This window comes from Salvelinus namaycush, chromosome 31 (assembly GCF_016432855.1).
Source record: "Salvelinus namaycush isolate Seneca chromosome 31, SaNama_1.0, whole genome shotgun sequence".
Taxonomy (NCBI): Eukaryota; Metazoa; Chordata; class Actinopteri; order Salmoniformes; family Salmonidae; genus Salvelinus; species Salvelinus namaycush.
The window spans coordinates 24,222,285-24,239,311 of NC_052337.1; the positions used below are offsets into that span (position 1 = coordinate 24,222,285).

General features: G+C 43.3%; 1 protein-coding gene across 1 annotated transcript; it reads right to left on the bottom strand.

Moving 5' to 3' along the window:
* Positions 1 to 1,537: 1,537 nt before the first annotated feature.
* On the bottom strand, positions 1,538 to 5,679 carry LOC120025521 (T-box-containing protein TBX6L-like). Its single transcript, XM_038970088.1, has 8 exons — positions 5,549 to 5,679; positions 5,142 to 5,244; positions 4,298 to 4,462; positions 3,459 to 3,605; positions 3,269 to 3,345; positions 3,104 to 3,183; positions 2,776 to 3,013; positions 1,538 to 2,445 (listed from the first exon to the last, which is right to left on the bottom strand). The coding sequence occupies exons 1-8, from the start codon at positions 5,677 to 5,679 to the stop codon at positions 1,977 to 1,979; spliced, it is 1,410 nt and encodes a 469-aa protein (XP_038826016.1). The 3' UTR covers positions 1,538 to 1,976.
* Positions 5,680 to 17,027: the final 11,348 nt, after the last annotated feature.

Sequence of the window (17,027 nt, forward strand, 5' to 3'; positions counted from 1 at the left end):
GAGTGTAGCGAAATGCTTGTGCTTCTAGTTCTGACAGTACAGCAATATCTAACAAGTAATATCTAACAATTCCACAACAAATACCTAATACACACAAATCTAAGTAAAGGAATAAGAATATAGAAATTCTACGGATGAGCAATGTCAGAGCGGCATAGGCTAAGATGCAATAGATAGTATAGAATATAGTATATACATATGAGATGAGTAATGCAAGATACTGTATGTAAACATTATTAAAGTGTCATTTTTAAAGTGACTAGTGTTTCATTTATTAAAGTGGCTAATGATTTCAAGTCTGTATGTAGGCAGCAGCCTCTCTGCTAGTGGTGGCTGTTTAACAGTCTGATGGCCTTGAGATAGAAGCTGTTTTTCAGTCTCTCTGTCCCAGCTTTGATGCACCTGTACTGACCTCACCTTCTGGATGGTAGCGGTGTGAACAGGCAGTGGCTCTGGTGCTTGTTGTCCTTGATTATCTTTTTGGCCTTCCTGTGACATCGGGCGCTGTAGGTGTCCTGGAGGGCAAGTAGTTTGCCCCCGGTGATGCGTTGTGCAGACCGCACCACCCTCTGGAGACCCCTGCAGTTGTGGGCGGTGCAGTTTCCGTACCAGGCGGTGATACAGCCCGACAGGATGCTCTCAATTGGGCAATAATACTTTTCTACCCAGTTTATCTTCTGTGAATATTTTTTCAGGACTTTTGTGCAATTTAGCTTAGGCTAATATATAATACAATAACTTCCAAATGGTTCATGAATATATAATTTAAATGTTTGGATAGAAATACATTGTATTCATTGCATTGCAGCTCTTTACATTACAAAATAGATCTGACCACTTTTTGAGAGTTGGGATCAATTTCCATTTTTGGACCATTTCCATAAACTCCATGTCCACTTTGATTTCCTGAATGAACTAACACTATCTTACTCATCTTCTCTCAGGTATAATTGCAACCATCTCCACAGTATATAGGAGGACGAGGAGACGTGGAGCTTTGTGATAAGCCCACTGACCCTGGCCTTGTGTAGAGCGTGCTCCCAGAAGCCCTATCGGCTAGTTGCAGACGGTTTCTCTCTCTCTCTGTTAAATATTTACGGCAGACCTAAAAACCCGGCTAGCCTTATTATCATCTCTCTCCCCCTCGCTCTCTTTCGTCAGGTCTAGGTTTTACAGAGGTGAAGACTAATCTTGGTGCCCTTCTATGTCCGTCTGTATCCTGCGTTGCCAACCATCCTATGACAATGACAGACTTACATTTGTGCCTGCGCTGTCCTTCTGTGGGAGTGAAGGACTCACCTCTGTGTCCCTCTGTATCTCTTCTTTCTGCAGTGTCTCCTGGGAAACATTGACTTCCCTTGGATCACTTATGGCTTGTGTGAAAAGAGTTGTAATATTCACAGCATGTATGATACAGATAAATGTTTCTATATGGGAATATGAGTTGATTCTGAATTATATTTATTTTGGAATATCATGACATCCTTTCCCACTGGGCAAAAACTGGTTGAATCAACATTGTTCCCACTTAATTTCAACCGAAAATTCAATGTGATGACGTTGAATCAACGTGTAAAACGGGTTGGATTTGGGGGAAAGTCATCAACATAAGGGAATTTTGCATTTCTTTAACCTAAATCCAGTGACATGGTGACATATTTTGTTTATTTCACATTGAATTCACTTTCGTTGACAACTCAAACAAATCTAAATCAAAACTAGATATTGAACTAACGTCTGTACCCAGTGGATTTGGTTATATTCTGATCTCAGTTATCATACACACGTAGCAGAGAACAAGTTCAAAGAACACACATTAAGATATCTTTGTTTGGACCTCATGCACAAATATCACCAACTTTTTCCCTCTGAAACTTTCCTGAAATGTCCCAAGTATCTTTCTTCACAATGTGAAAGCCCGCTCCTTCGCTTTGTGAGTCTGAGTCAGCTATTCTGATCTGTTTGTCAGATCAGCCTCATTGTCCAAACTCAAGTTCTGGCTCCAGCTCCACTCTGCCGCTATGTTGCCATGATGATAAAAACTGCGTTGGGAGGGTGCCCTGGTCTGTGGTCAGCGTTTGACTGGTGAGGAAGGGCAGGTGGTGAGGAAAGTACGGTCCAGAGTACTGTCCAGTGCCACACTCAGCCCACTGACCCATACCCTGGTCAGTGGAGTAGTGGCCATAGAGGGGGTAACTGTAACCCATATGCCCAGGGTAGGTTTTGGAGGACATGGGCAGATGGACCGGGGACACTCTGTAGTCCTGGGGCATGGCTGGAGCCAAGGTGTGGTGGTGGTGACCCATGTCCCTGACAAGGCCAGGTCTGGTAGTCTTGTGTCCAGGGACAGTGGCTACATCTGGGACGTGAGACTCATAGCTGCGCCTGCATTCACCATCCTCCACTATAGAGGAGGGAGAGGGAAGTCTGCCATTCTCAACCGATCTGGAGACAATGAGAAATATGGAGTGGGTTACTGATATGAACTGTTAGTTGTTGTTGCCATCATGCACAGTATGGAGGTGTCCACTTCCTGCATCGTAGATTGCCTGTTAAGTATAGCCATGAGTCACTGAATGTTCTATTGGCATAACGGGTGCTGTTTCTGCATATGTTAGTTCTCATGTGGGTGTGCAGGCTGTTAGAGTAACTCTCTAAATGAGTGTGGTGTGTCAGCCTTGGGTTTCTTTCAAAACAATGGAAGTCAAGATGTAATTTACAACGTGTGACTGTGTGCCTGTGTGTGTGTGTGTGTTTCTGGTGGTTGTACAGTACCTGTATGGTTGGTAGGACATAGATGCAGGGCCAGGCACCATCTGCTCCTCAGTGCTGTATTCCTGTCTGTGGTCGTGGAGCTCCAGTATTTCAGTGTGCAGGCTGTGGTTCTGGGACGGGTCCTGTTTCAAGGCCCAGGGGGACAAGAGATCCTCCTTACCCGAAACCACGTTCTCTGTGGCTCCTAGGGTCATCCTCTGTTCTTCTGGCTCACAGTTTAATTTTGGCCTCTGGAGGTCTGTAGGGGAAAAGGTTTTGCATCAACGAGACTGCCAATAGGCTGGCAACCAATTACATTATAACAGTGTCATATATTGTTGATTGGTACCTGGAGGACTTTTGTTTCCTGGATCTTTGTCTTCTTTGGCTTTCTTTGTAGCATTCCCAGGACTCTTGTTGGATCGACACCTATGGGGAAAAATAATATGTAAATAAATATGCTATCGCTTGTATTCTCACATGCACCAAGTGTTATAGTTCTAATAATACCTACCTCTTGCTATGAGTACGGGTGTTTTCCCCCTTGAATCCCTTAGCAAAGGGGTTGTGGTCAATCTTCAGTTTAGCGATCTGAAAGCAGGAGTAGAGATGAAGACATCAGATTAGGTTACACTCATTCCCGAAAAGTGAATTATGTGGGTGTTCCATTTGTATGTTCTTAACACGTGAGTTTGTAGATGGACCTTAGTGTTCTGGTAGGCGGTGACTGCAGTGAAGGAGGTCTCAGGGAAGGAGAAGGAATGGAAGTGTCCCCAGCGTACACTGTACAGACTGTCAGCCTGGACCACAGAGAAGCGTGGGATGTAGTGATGCATAGAGTGCAGGATGATCTGGGGACAGAACAGATACAACACAGGTCGAGTGAACTAACAGCATTGTTTCCTCTAATAGCTATATTTGGAGTTCCATCTTTGTTGCCTAGTCTCACTAAAAGTATAGCGGACATTGTAGCGTTTGCCTCCCTTATAGCCCGCCGGCAGATCTTGCTTAACTGGGAATCCTTCAAACCTCCCACTGCATCATCCTGGTTGAAATATCTAATGTCTTTTCTACACGTATAAAAAATGAAATACACTCTGAGAGGATGTACTGATAACCTTTTCTTGAGACGGCAGCCTTTCATTTCCTTTTTTGAACAGTTGCCTTCTATTGTTCAGGAGTAAGAATTTTGGCCAACAGGATAGGGTGTGGGAAGGAAGGGATAGTATGTTGTGATATTTTTTATTTTTGTGTATGTGTACTTGTGTGCCTATTTAAATATTATTATTTCCAATCGTAAATGTATTTTATTTTTGTATGCTGCTTTTGTTGTTAAAGGGAGGTGGTTCAATAAGTATAGAGGGATAAAATGATGTATCTGTTCAATTTGTAATTTGTATTTCCTTTATATGTCCCATAAAAATATATATAAAAAACATAAAAAAACTAACAGCATTGTTTGTCGATAGTACAACTGTATACTCTCAGACTGTGAGGCGTTGTGGGCTGGGGTTCCAATAGAGAAGGAGATGGGTTTACTTACATGGCCGTGCTGGTCCAGAGTATTGTTGGTGAGTTTGAGCTTGAGGAAGGACACAGATTGCTTCATCCAGTAGGAGCCCGGGGCGGGGGAGTCCGGATGTACATACGTCCGACATGGGAGTTGGGGCTCGGCTTTCCCAGCCATGTCCCACTGGCCCTTATTCCACTACAGAGACAGAGAGCAGGGGGGAGGGGATGTGGTTTACCCAGGTGTGAAACAAACTCCAAGACAAGACTGGACATTTAGACACCACAAAAACTCACATACCCTCAGTCTCTACAGTGAGATATGTAAGGAATCTGTGGTGCATATCACTGCATGCTTGAGTAGTATCGTGTAGGTATGTACATCATTGCATATAATCTACCAACATATATACTTCAACTGCTATAACAAAGGGAAAACTCTCTCTCGGTGGAGCCATTTGGTTAAAAGCAACAGTGTGCTGAGGGGAGGACCAGTGGATGCATGGAGGGGTGATTGCGCCCCATTCACTTTGATTAGAGTGGGGAGAATTGGAGGTGGGGTGCTAAATGGCTGGACCTCCAGCCGGGGGTAGAAAAACAGGAAGTAGTAATGGTCTTTGATATGCAGTGTGTGTGGTGATTGGCTGGGTGTTAGTGTGTCACCGTCTGGACTGTATGCAGACTGACTGCTGGGGTTGATATACAAGCTTGTCTTCTACTTAATTTCGTTGTTTCCTTTTAAAACAATGCCTGACTATATTCCAAATTGTGACACGTTTGGCTTATCAATAGGACCTTTCCCAATAGGAATGTATTGTAATGTGTATATAAGACATGATATATGATGCATTATAGAAGAAAGGTGGACATGTTCTTACCCTGTATCTGAAGTTGTCCACAGGAACCATATCCACCATGAGGACATAGTTGGCATAGGGTTGGAGTCCAGATAGACTGACGTTGCAGTGGGGAAACATCCTCCTGATACACACAATCCCACGCAAATGGTATTATATTCTCAATTCCTGACCACAACGCTGTGCTCTCTCATTCTTACACAAGAAAAAAAGCATACTAGCAGCAGAGACAGTTTCACTACATTGCTAAAGCTACAGAATAGCAAGAAATGTACTCCTCAGTGCACACACCTCAATTATGTTTTGTCGATTTACATATCCGAAATGAATGGAATATGGGAGACATGGGATGTGCTCAGTCAATGGCTTGTTTGGAGATGGCACCAGCCATGATGATGATGATTGATTTGACAACAACAGTATCTTACCGGCCATGTTTGGTGATTATCATCTCAGTCGCTAGGTTGTGGAAGGACTTCCAGAGGTCAGACTTCTCCAGGGTCATCCTGACGTTTCCCTGGTGGTAGGGGTCAGCTGTAAGGGGGGACGGGGTCATCATGTTGCTGTTGCTCTCTTGCCAGACCACTGACTCACTAATCTAGTAAAGGTTGAAAAATATATGCTTACCAGATACATGCTGCATTGCCTGCAGAGTCCACTACAATGGTCAAAGTGAAAATCAAGATCAAATTCCTTATCCAAATCTGTGTGCTGATCTTGCTAGAATCAGACCAACATCACTGTGATAATACTATGAGAGGGGCTGTGGATTTAGTGGTGGCCCTTAGATTATGCAAAGTGTAGTATCAATCTCTTCTTCTTAGTAATATCGATCTCAAAACTTTCCTATCTGTATCCTCAGCTTGTGGAGTTAGTGTGACTGACCTCTGGAGTTCATTAGTGAGCCCAGAAGGGGAAGGGCCTGTGAGGATAAAGTAGGTGGGGTTACAACAGAGTGGTGTGGGGGGCCTTTGCCTGTTTTCTAATCTTTGAAGTGTCCCATCAGGCGAGGGGGTGGGCATGGAGGGGGTGGGCATACTGTGGTGTTGTGCAGAGATAGCTGCCCGAACATGACCTTTTGTTTCGAGAAAGGGCTATTCCTTTTTTTATTTAAACTGCAAACGCAGCCAACACGTTTGTAGTTACAAGCTTAATGTAGTCATTGCATGCTAAGAATATTGGACGAAATACTAAACATTTGACTACTTTATTGCACTATAGGTGAATTGGTTCAAATACTTATGACTTATTCAAATGGGGGGACTAGATACATGAAGTACTTTCATTTCTAAATGGTAAAACATACACTAATGTTCAAAAGTTTGGGGTCACTTAGAAATGTCCTTGTTTTTGAAAGAAAAGCACATTTTTTGTCCATTAAAATAACATCAAATTGATCAGAAATACAGTATAGACATTGTTAATGTGGTAAATGACTATTGTAGCTGGAAACGGGAATTTTTTATATCTACATAGGCGTGCAGAGGCCCATTATCAGCAACCATCACACCTGTGTTCCAATGGCACGTTGTGTTAGCTAATCCAAGTTTATACTTTTAAAAGAATAATTGACCATTCGAAAACCCTTTTGCAATTATGTTAGCACAGCTGAAAACTGTTGTGCTGATTAAAGAGGCAATAAAACTGGCCTTCTTTAGACTAGTTGAGTATCTGGAGCATCAGCATTTGTGGGTTCGATTACAGGCTCAAAATGGCTAGAAACAAAGACTTTCTTCTGAAACTCATCAGTCTATGCTTGTTCTGAGACTTGAAGGCAATTAACTGCACCTTAGATTGCAGCCCAAATAAATGCTTCACAGAGTTCAAGTAACAGACACATCTCAACATCAACTGTTCAGAGGAGACTGTGTGAATCTGGCTTTCATGGTCAAATTGCTGCAAATGAACCACTACTGAAGGACAGCAATAAAAATAAACTTGCTTGGGCCAAGAAACACAAGCAATTGACATTAGACCGGTGGAAATCTGTCCTTTGTTCTGATTTGAGATTTTTGGTTCCAACCGTTGTGTCTTGTGAGACACGGAGTAGATGAACGGATGATCTCTGCATGTGTGGTTCCCACTGTGAAGCATGGAGGAGGAGGTGTGGGGGTGCTTTGCCGGTGACACTGTCTGTGATTTATTTAGAATTCAAGGTGCACTTAACCAGCATGGCTACCACAGCATTCTGCAGTGATACACCATCCCATCTGGTTTACGCTTAGTGGGACTATCATTTGTTTTTCAACAGGACAATGACCCAACACGCCTCCAGGCTGTGTAAGAGCTATTTGACCAAGAAGGAGAATGATGGAGTGCTGCATCAGATGACCTGGCCTCCACAATCACCCGACCTCAACCCAATTGAGATGGTTTGGGATGAGTTGGACAGCAGAGTGAAGGAAAAGCAACCAACAAGTGCTCAGCATATGTGGGAACTCCTTCAAGACTGTTGGAAAAGCATTCCTCATGAAGCTGGTTGAGAGAATGCCAAGAGTGTGCAAAGCTGTCATCAAGGCTAAGGGTGGCTACTTTGAAAAATCTCAAATCTCAAATACATTTTGATTTGTTTAACACTTTTTTGGTTACTGCATGATTCCATATGTGTTATTTCATAGTTTTGATGTCTTCACTATTATTCTACAATGTAGAAAATAGTACACATAAAAACATACATTTCAATGAGTAGGTGTGTCCAAACTTTTGACTGGTACTGGATGTTCGTCGAACATCTCATTCCAAAATCATGTGCATTAATATGGAGCTGGTCCCCCCCTTTGCTGTTTTAACAGCCTCCACTCTTCTGGGAAGGCTTTCCACTAGATGTTGGAATACTGCTGTGGGGACTTGCTTCCATTCAGCCACAAGAACATTAGTGAGGTCGGCAGTGATGTTGGGCGATTAGACCTGGGTCGCAGTCTATGTTCCAAAGGTGTTTGATGGGGCTGAGGTCAGGGCTCTGTGCAGGCCAGTCAAGTTCTTCCACACTGATCTCAACAAACCATTTTTGTATGGACCTCGCTTTGTGCATGGGTGCATTGTCATGCTGAAACAACAAATGGCCTTCCCCAAACTGTTGCCACAAAGTTGGAAGCACAGAATCGTCTAAAATGTAATTGTATGTTGTAGCATTAAAATTTCCCTTCACTGGAACTAAGGGGCCAAGCCCGAACCATGAACAACAGCCCCAGACCATTATTCCTCCTCCACTAAACTTTATGGCGGCAAGCTTTACTCTACTCCAGCCAACGCTTGGCATTGCGCATGGTGATCTTAGACTTGTGTGCGGCTGCTCGGCTATGGAAACCCATTTCATGAAGCTCCCGACTAACAGTTCTTGTGCTGATGTTGCTTCCAGAGGCAGTTTGGAACTCGGTAGTGAGTGTTGCAACCGAGGACAGATGGTTACACGCTACGAACTTCAGCACTCGGCGGTCCTGGAAAAGGGCCTTGGTCAGGAAGGTGACCAAGAAACCAATGGTCACTCTGACTGAGCTCTAGAGTTCCTCTGTGGAGATGGGAGAACCTTCCAGAAGGACAACCATCTCTGCAGCACTCCACAAATCAGGCCTTTATGGTAGAGTGGCCAGACAGAAGCCACTCCTCAGAAAATGGCACATGACAGCCCACTTGGAGTTTGCCAAAAGGCACCTAAAGACTCTCAGACCATGAGAAGCAAGAGTTTCTGGTCTGATGAAACCAAGATTCAACTCTTTGGCCTGAATGCCAAGCATCACTTCTGGAGGAAACCTGGCACCATCCCGACGGTGAAGCATGGTGGTGGCAGCATCTGTCACATGAGTTGACGCTGGAGAGTCGAAGCAGGTACGGGGAGTAAAACATTTAATATGGAACGAGACAGTAACAGCGTCAACAGGTAACACGGACAAAAGACAATTAATGCAGCAGCGGGGAACAGAGCAAGGGAACTTACAAATATAGGGGAGGTAATGAACAGATGATGAGTGAGTCCAGGTGAGTCCAATATCGCTGATGCGCGTGACGAGGGAAGGCAGTTGTGCGTAATAGATGATAGGAGTGAGTGATGCAGGGCAGCCTGGCAGCCTCAAGCACCAGAGGGGGGAAGAGGGGGAGCAGACGTGACAGCATCATGCTGTGGGGATGTTTGTCAGCTGCAGAAACTGGGAGGCTATTCAGGATCGAGGCAAAGATTATTATTATTTTTTAAAATTTATTTCACCTTTTTTTAACCAGGTAGGCCAGTTGAGAACAAGTTTTCATTTACAACTGCGACCTGGCCAAGATAAAGCAAAGCAGTGCGACAAAAACAACAACACAGAGTTACACATAAACAAACGTACAGTCAGTAACACAATAAAAAAATCTATTTAGTGTTTGAAAATGTAGAAGATTAGGGAGGTAAGGCAATAAATAGGCCATAGAGATGAAATAACTACAATGTATCATTAACACTGGAGTGATAGATGTGCAGATCATGATGTGCAAGTAGAAATACTGGGGTGCAAAAGAGCAAGAAGATAAATAACAATATGGGGATGAGGTAGTTGGGTGGGGTATTTACAGATTGGCTGTGTACAGGTACAGTGATCGGTAAGCTGCTCTGGCAGCTGATGCTTAAAGTTAGAGAGGGAGATATAAGTCTCCAGCTTCAGAGATTTTTGCAATTCATTCCAGATGAAAGATGAACGGAGCAAAGTACGGAGAGATCCTTGATGAAAACCTGCTCCAGAGCGCTCAGGATCTCAGACTGGGGAGAATGTTCACCTTCCAACAGGACAACGACCCTAAGCAAACAGCCAAGACAACGCAGGAGTGGCTTTGGGACAAGTCTCTGAATGTCCTTGAGTGGTCCAGCCAGAGCCCGGACTTGAACTTGATCGAACATCCCTGGAGAGACCTAAAAATAGCTGTACAGCAATACTCCCCATCCAACCTGACAGAGCTTGAGAATATTTGCAGAGAAGAATGGGACAAACTCCCCAAATACAGGTGTGCCATGCTTGTAGCGTCATACCAAAGAAGACTTGAGGCTGTAATCACGCCAAAGGTGCTTCAACAAAGTACTGAGAGAAAAGGGTCTGAATACTTATGTAAATGTTATATTTCAGTTTTATTTAAAATAAATTCGCAAACTTTTATTTTTGCTTCGTCATTATGGGTTATTGTGTATAGATTGATGAGGGGGAAAAACTATTTTATACATTTTAGAATAAGACTGTAACCTACCAAAATGTGGAAAAAGTCAAGGGGTCTGAATCCTTTCCGAAGGCATTGTATATGAAAATACCCTCAAATAAAAGGTGACATTCTGTTCTGTCGCCTCACATGAAACATTTAATCTCAAATCCAAAATGCTGCAGTATAGGTTAAATATAAAATAAATAAATGTAGACATTTTAACTTCACTGTCCAAATAAATATGGAGGGAAGCGTACGTAGCCTAGTACAGCTGATATATACTATCAGTCCAAAATTTTAGAACACCTATTCATTCAAGGGTTTTTCTTTATTTTGACTATTTTCTACATTGTATAATAATAGTGAAGACATCAAAACTATGAAATAACACATGTGGAATCATGTAGTAACCAAAAAAGTGCTAAACAAATCAAAATATATTTTAGATTTGAGATTCTTCAAAGTAGCCACCCTTTGCCTTGATGACATCTTTGCACATTCTTAGCATTCTCAACCAGCTTCACCTGGAATGTTTTTCCAACAGTCTTGAAGGAGTTCCCACATATGCTGAGCACTTGTTGGCTTCTTTTCATTCACTTTGCGGTTCGACTCTGCGGTCCAAACCATCTCAATTTGGTTGAGGTCGGGGGATTGTGGAGGCCAGATCATCTGATGCAGCACTCCATCACTTTCCTTCTTGGTGAAATAGCCATTACACAGCCTGTTGGTTTGTTGGGTCATTGTCCTGTTGAAAAACAAATGATAGACCCACTAAGCACAAACCAGATGGGATGGCTTATCACTGCAGAATGCTGTGGTAGCAGTGCTGGTTAAGTGTGCCTTGAATTCTAAATAAATCACAGACAGTGTCACCAGCAAAGCACCCCCGCACCATCACACCTCCTCCTCCTTGCTTTCTGGTGGGAACCACACATGCAGAGATCATCCGTTTACCCAAACGGTGTCTCACAACGACACGGCGGTTGGAACCAAAAATCTCAAATTTGGACAAATTTCCACCGGTCTAATGTCAATTGCTCGTGTTTCTTGGCCCAAGCAAGACTCTTCTTCTTATTGGTGTTCTTTAGTACTGGTTTCTTTGCAGCAATTCGACCATGAAGGCCTGATTGACACAGTCTCCTCTGAACAGTTGATGTTTAAATGTATCTGTTACTTGAACTCTGTGAAGCATTTATTTGGGCTGCAATTTCTGAGGCTGGTAACTCTAATGAACTTATTCTCTGCAGCAGAGGTAACTCTGGGTCTTCCATTCCTGTGGCGGTCCTCATGAGGGCCAGTTTCATCTTAGCGCTTGATGGTTTTTGCGACTGCACCTGAAGAAACTTTCAAAGTTCTTGAAATGGTCTGTATTGACTGACCTACATGTCTTAAAGTAATGATGGACTGTCGTTTCTCTTTGCTTATTTGAGCTGTTCTTGTCATAATATGGATTTGGTCTTTTACCAAATAGGGCTATCTTCTGTATACCACCCCTACCCTGTCACAACACAACTGATTGGCTCAAATGCATCAAGAAGGAAAGAAATTCCACAATTTAACTTTTAACAAGGCACACCTGTTAATTGAAATGCATTCCAGGTGACTACCTCATGAAGCTGGTTGAGAGAATGCCAAGAGTGTGCAAAGCTGTCATCAAGGCAAAGGGTGGCTATTTGAAGAATCTCAAATATAACATATATTTTGATTTGTTTAGCACTTTTTTGGTTACTACATGATTCCATGTGTTATTTCATAGTCCATATGTGTTATTTCATAGTTTTGATGTCTTCACTATTATTCTACATTGTAGAAAATAGTTAAAATAAAGAAAAACCCTTGAATGAGTAGGTGTTATTAAACGTTTGACTGGTACTGTAACAAGTTTTTGGTATTGTGTGGTTTATTATAGGACAAGTCCAATGTCCACTCACAATAGACTTTCTTACTCATGCTCTCGCCCCTCCCCAATGCTGTTTAGAGGTAGAGGTCTCAAGGGGTATAATCCAGCCTTTGTCCTTTCCTTCCTGATGACTGTAGTTGTGTATTAAATGGGGGAGGGGGGGGGGGGGGGGGGTTGAGTTATGTCTGCCCTTGACAATGGCAGGCAGCTCTGGCTAATCCTATGTGGCCGTTGGCCCCCACAGACCTGGAGAGGGCCCCTATGGGTCCTAATGAGGTTGGCATTTAGCGGACTGTTAGCCGTGATGGGCAGAGGGAGGGGATGGTGGGATGGAGGCTCCAGGGTTCTGATGTGTGATACCCCCACCTCAGGGCCCTCCATCCTAGCTCTTCTGATCCCATGCGGCTCCTGTCTGGAGCTGGAACACCCTCCCGAACCCCGGCTGAGGTCCATACACATGCTAAACACACACAGAGAGCAGTGACAGAGGGATGTTCCCACAATCCTCTCTGTCGTTTAGACACACTATCATTGATGTTGTAGACGACTCCAGAAGTTGTTTCAGTCTCTGTTGTGTATATTCTGTTTGTGTTCATTATTCTGTGATACACTATTACTACACTGTTTTGGAGCACATGAAATGGCCCAGGTTGGTAAGAAAGTGCTTTGAATAAACATTGTTTTTATTCTGAATAGGTTACTATGTCTGTGTATCACCATTGTATGCTACATTTTCATAGCAGAAGGGTAGAGGGTTGAGGCCTTTGTATGTGGTACATTTGGTGACTATTGTCTCAAGAGTGAGTGCAGGGAGGGATAGAATTCAATACACACAGTGCTATATGGACCTCCCATAGGGATACAACAGAGGATGTAGAAAGAATGCATGACTCATGCTAGTGTGTCAGTGTTCAACTCATTGTTGCAGAAGGTTTAGTATCGCTGTTTCACTTTGCACCTCCAGCTTTAAGAATGTTCCAGATGGGACAACTAGGATGACTCAGGCCTAAATACTCAGGTAAAACCAAGGTGTGTGTGTGCGTGTGCATGTCTGTTGTACAGTAGCCTATGAGAAGTTGAAGCATTGGAGTGTTCTGTCAGCCCCATCTGCCTTCCAGACAGGCATGTAGACACACATCCCTACCGCTTAAATCCACCTCAGGAAGGTGGAATCTGTCTGTGTCTGAACCATAGGTTTTCCCTATGACCTTTGCAACTATGTTACAGTATGCATGGCAAAAATGGTTAGACTTACATACCTTTAGGGATGGGAGCATTTATTCATGTCAAAGAATTTAGACAACCTACAGTGTTTCCACACGAATAGTATCTGCAACCAAAATATTAACAGCACTGTCTGACACTGTCTTAATAAGAAGACAATTTTAAATCGGTTCTATTAGATTTGATGAGATCTACACTGAGATCATTGGAGCATTAACAGACTGGTCTCTTCAGATGCATTTTCTCTGCCGCAGTGAGCATCACTGTGGGAATAGCTCCCACTGGTGGATGCTGGTTGCATGGCAACCTGTTGGGCTCAGCCATTGAATTAGGAATGAGTACTTTTATAGGATCTCTATGGGCTCTTCTGCCTCTTGGTCCCCACACAGACATTTCTAATCATATGGGAACTATGATGTTTATTTTCTAATCAAAATAAATCATATGGGAACATGTTGAACCAAAACATGTGGAAACCTAAATAACATGGAAATGGTCATGGAAAAGGGTAAATTGCAACTTGACTTTCATCTGGTGCAACCAACCCCTGGCCTTTTGGAAATGTTTCTCTGTGTCGTAGCCGTCTGCAGGTTGTCCCTTATAAAAATAAATTGTGATACGAAATTAAGATTGCAGTCACAGTGCAGTAAGTGGTTACAGTAAAATAGGCTACTCTGTCCTTTATTCACTGAAGCCTTTACCATCCGATCTTGGCTTATTCAATTAGATAAAGATCAGATGGTGGCTTGAACATAGGTCAAGACAAAGGTCAGTGTGCAACATGTATATTGTAAATGCCATCTCTACTGGATTGGGTTTCGGGACATTACTGTGAAATTTCATGAAATGGCAACACTTGTGTACTCTCCTTCTGTTGAGATGTAAGATTGATTCTTACCACTAGAGGGTAGCCTCATCTCTCCTATAGATTATAAATAGAATGTCTGTGACAGAGGCTGGTGGGAGGAGCTATAGGAAGACGGGCTCATTGTAATGACTGGAATGGCATTTATGGAATGGTATCAAACACATCAAACATATGGAAACCACATTTCACTCCGTTCCATGTATTCCATTCCATACATTACAATGAGCCAATGAGCCTATAGCTCCCCCCTACCAGCCTTCTCTGGTCAGTGGTATTTACTTCAATATCAGTCTCTGTATTTGACTGTTAGTAGCACTTAGCTTTTGCCTACTCTAACACATTCAACATTATGACCTTGTTTAATCTTTAAAAATGTGAGAAAAGACCATCCTGTGGCTTGATATATGATTATTGGACTAAATAATTTTCACTTTAAATTAAGGATTTTATTCAATGCAATTAGACTAGATATAAATACCTATTTTTGAAGCAAGATTGATTGGAAAAGCTTCATTTAGACATGTAGATACCTTACATTATAGACATTGAAATAGAACATCTGTATGCCTTACAACAACACATTGTCTTATAACCAGTTGGTTGTAGTTGGGAATTTAATAAAATATTTTCTAATTGAAGATTATAATTTGATTTAGCCACTTTAGACCAACCTTGTGTTTGGGATCCAGACTAGTTTGTGTAAAATGTTATCTTAGTGCTTTCCCCGCTCTTGGTTTGATAGAATTTGTGTTCAATCTAACCTAAAGGCAATTCCTTTTAGTGCCCCCTTCTCTGACCCAGTAATGAAATCTCAGTACAGGTGGTAGTTGATTTGTCCATTAATGTTGCTGATTACATTAAGGTCTGGGTTTGGTAATTATTGATGGCCTTGAATTAGAACTATTGTAAACGCATAATGAAAGTACCACACACACTGACTTAGTAGCTCACCCCTAAACCCCTTCACACACACTGACTTAGTAGCTCACCCCTAAACCCCTTCACACACACTGACTTAGTAGCTCACCCCCCAAAAAAACTTTACACACACTGACTTAGTAGCTCACCCCTAAACCCCTTCACACACACTGACTTAGTAGCTCACCCCTAAACGCTTTACACACACACTGACTTAGTAGCTCACCCCTAAACCCCTTCACACACACTGACTTAGTAGCTCACCCCTAAACCCCTTCACACACACTGACTTAGTAGCTCACCCCTAAACCCTTTACACACACACTGACTTAGTAGCTCACCCCTAAACCCCTTCACACACACACTGACTTAGTAGCTCACCCCTAAACCCCTTCACACACACACTGACTTAGTAGCTCACCCCTAAACCCCTTCACACACTGACTTAGTAGCTCACCCCTAAACCCCTTTACACACACACTGACTTAGTGGCTCACCCCTAAACCCTTTACACACACACTGACTTAGTAACTCACCCCTAAACCCCTTCACACACACTGACTTAGTAGCTCACCCCTAAACCCCTTCACACACACTGACTTAGTAGCTCACCCCTAAACCCCTTCACACACACTGACTTAGTAGCTCACCCCTAAACCCCTTTACACACACTGACTTAGTAGCTCACCCCTAAACCCCTTTACACACACTGACTTAGTAGCTCACCCCTAAACCCCTTTACACACACTGACTTAGTAGCTCACCCCTAAACCCCTTTACACACACTGACTTAGTAGCTCACCCCTAAACCCCTTCACACACACACTGACTTAGTAGCTCACCCCTAAACCCTTTACACACACACTGACTTAGTAGCTCACCCCTAAACCCCTTCACACACACTGACTTAGTAGCTCACTCCCTAAACCCCTTCACACACACACTGACTTAGTAGCTCACCCCTAAACCCCTTCACACACACACTGACTTAGTAGCTCACCCCTAAACCCCTTCACACACACACTGACTTAGTAGCTCACCCCTAAACCCCTTTACACACACACTGACTTAGTAGCTCACCCCTAAACCCCTTCACACACACTGACTTAGTAGCTCACTCCCTAAACCCCTTCACACACACACTGACTTAGTAGCTCACCCCTAAACCCCTTCACACACACACTGACTTAGTAGCTCACCCCTAAACCCCTTCACACACACACTGACTTAGTAGCTCACCCCTAAACCCCTTCACACACACTGACTTAGTAGCTCACCCCAAACCCCATCACACACACACTGACTTAGTAGCTCACCCCTAAACCCCTTTACACACACACTGACTTAGTAGCTCACTCCCTAAACCCCTTCACACACACTGACTTAGTTGCTCACCCCTAAACCCCTTTACACGCACACTGACTTGGTAGCTCACTCCCTAAACCCCCTAACACACACACTGACTTAGTGGCTCACCCCTAAACCCCTTCACACACACTGACTTAGTAGCTCACCCCTAAACCCCTTCACACACACTGACTTAGTAGCTCACCCCTAAACCCCGTTACACACACACTGACTTAGTAGCTCACCCCTAAACCCCTTCACACACACACACACTGACTTAGTAGCTCACCCCCAAATCCCTTTACACACTGACTTAGTAGCTTACCCCTAACCCCCTACACACACACACACACACTGACTTAGTGGCTCACCCCTAAACACACACACACACTGACTTAGTAGCTCACCCCTAAACCCCTTCACACAGACTGACTTAGTAGCTCACTCCTAAACCCCTTTACACACACACACACACTGACTTGGTAGCTCA

What these genes read in the sequence shown, in the direction of transcription:
- LOC120025521 (XM_038970088.1), bottom strand. Translation starts at nt 5,679, where the DNA reads ATGATGACCCCGTCCCCCCTTACAGCTGACCCCTACCACCAGGGAAAC. An exon ending in ATAATCACCAAACATGGCCG is followed by an intron (nt 5,245 to 5,548) that starts GTAAGATACTGT and finishes TGTGTGTATCAG; the next exon opens with GAGGATGTTTCCCCACTGCA. An exon ending in CCGCCTACCAGAACACTAAG is followed by an intron (nt 3,346 to 3,458) that starts GTCCATCTACAA and finishes TCCTGCTTTCAG; the next exon opens with ATCGCTAAACTGAAGATTGA.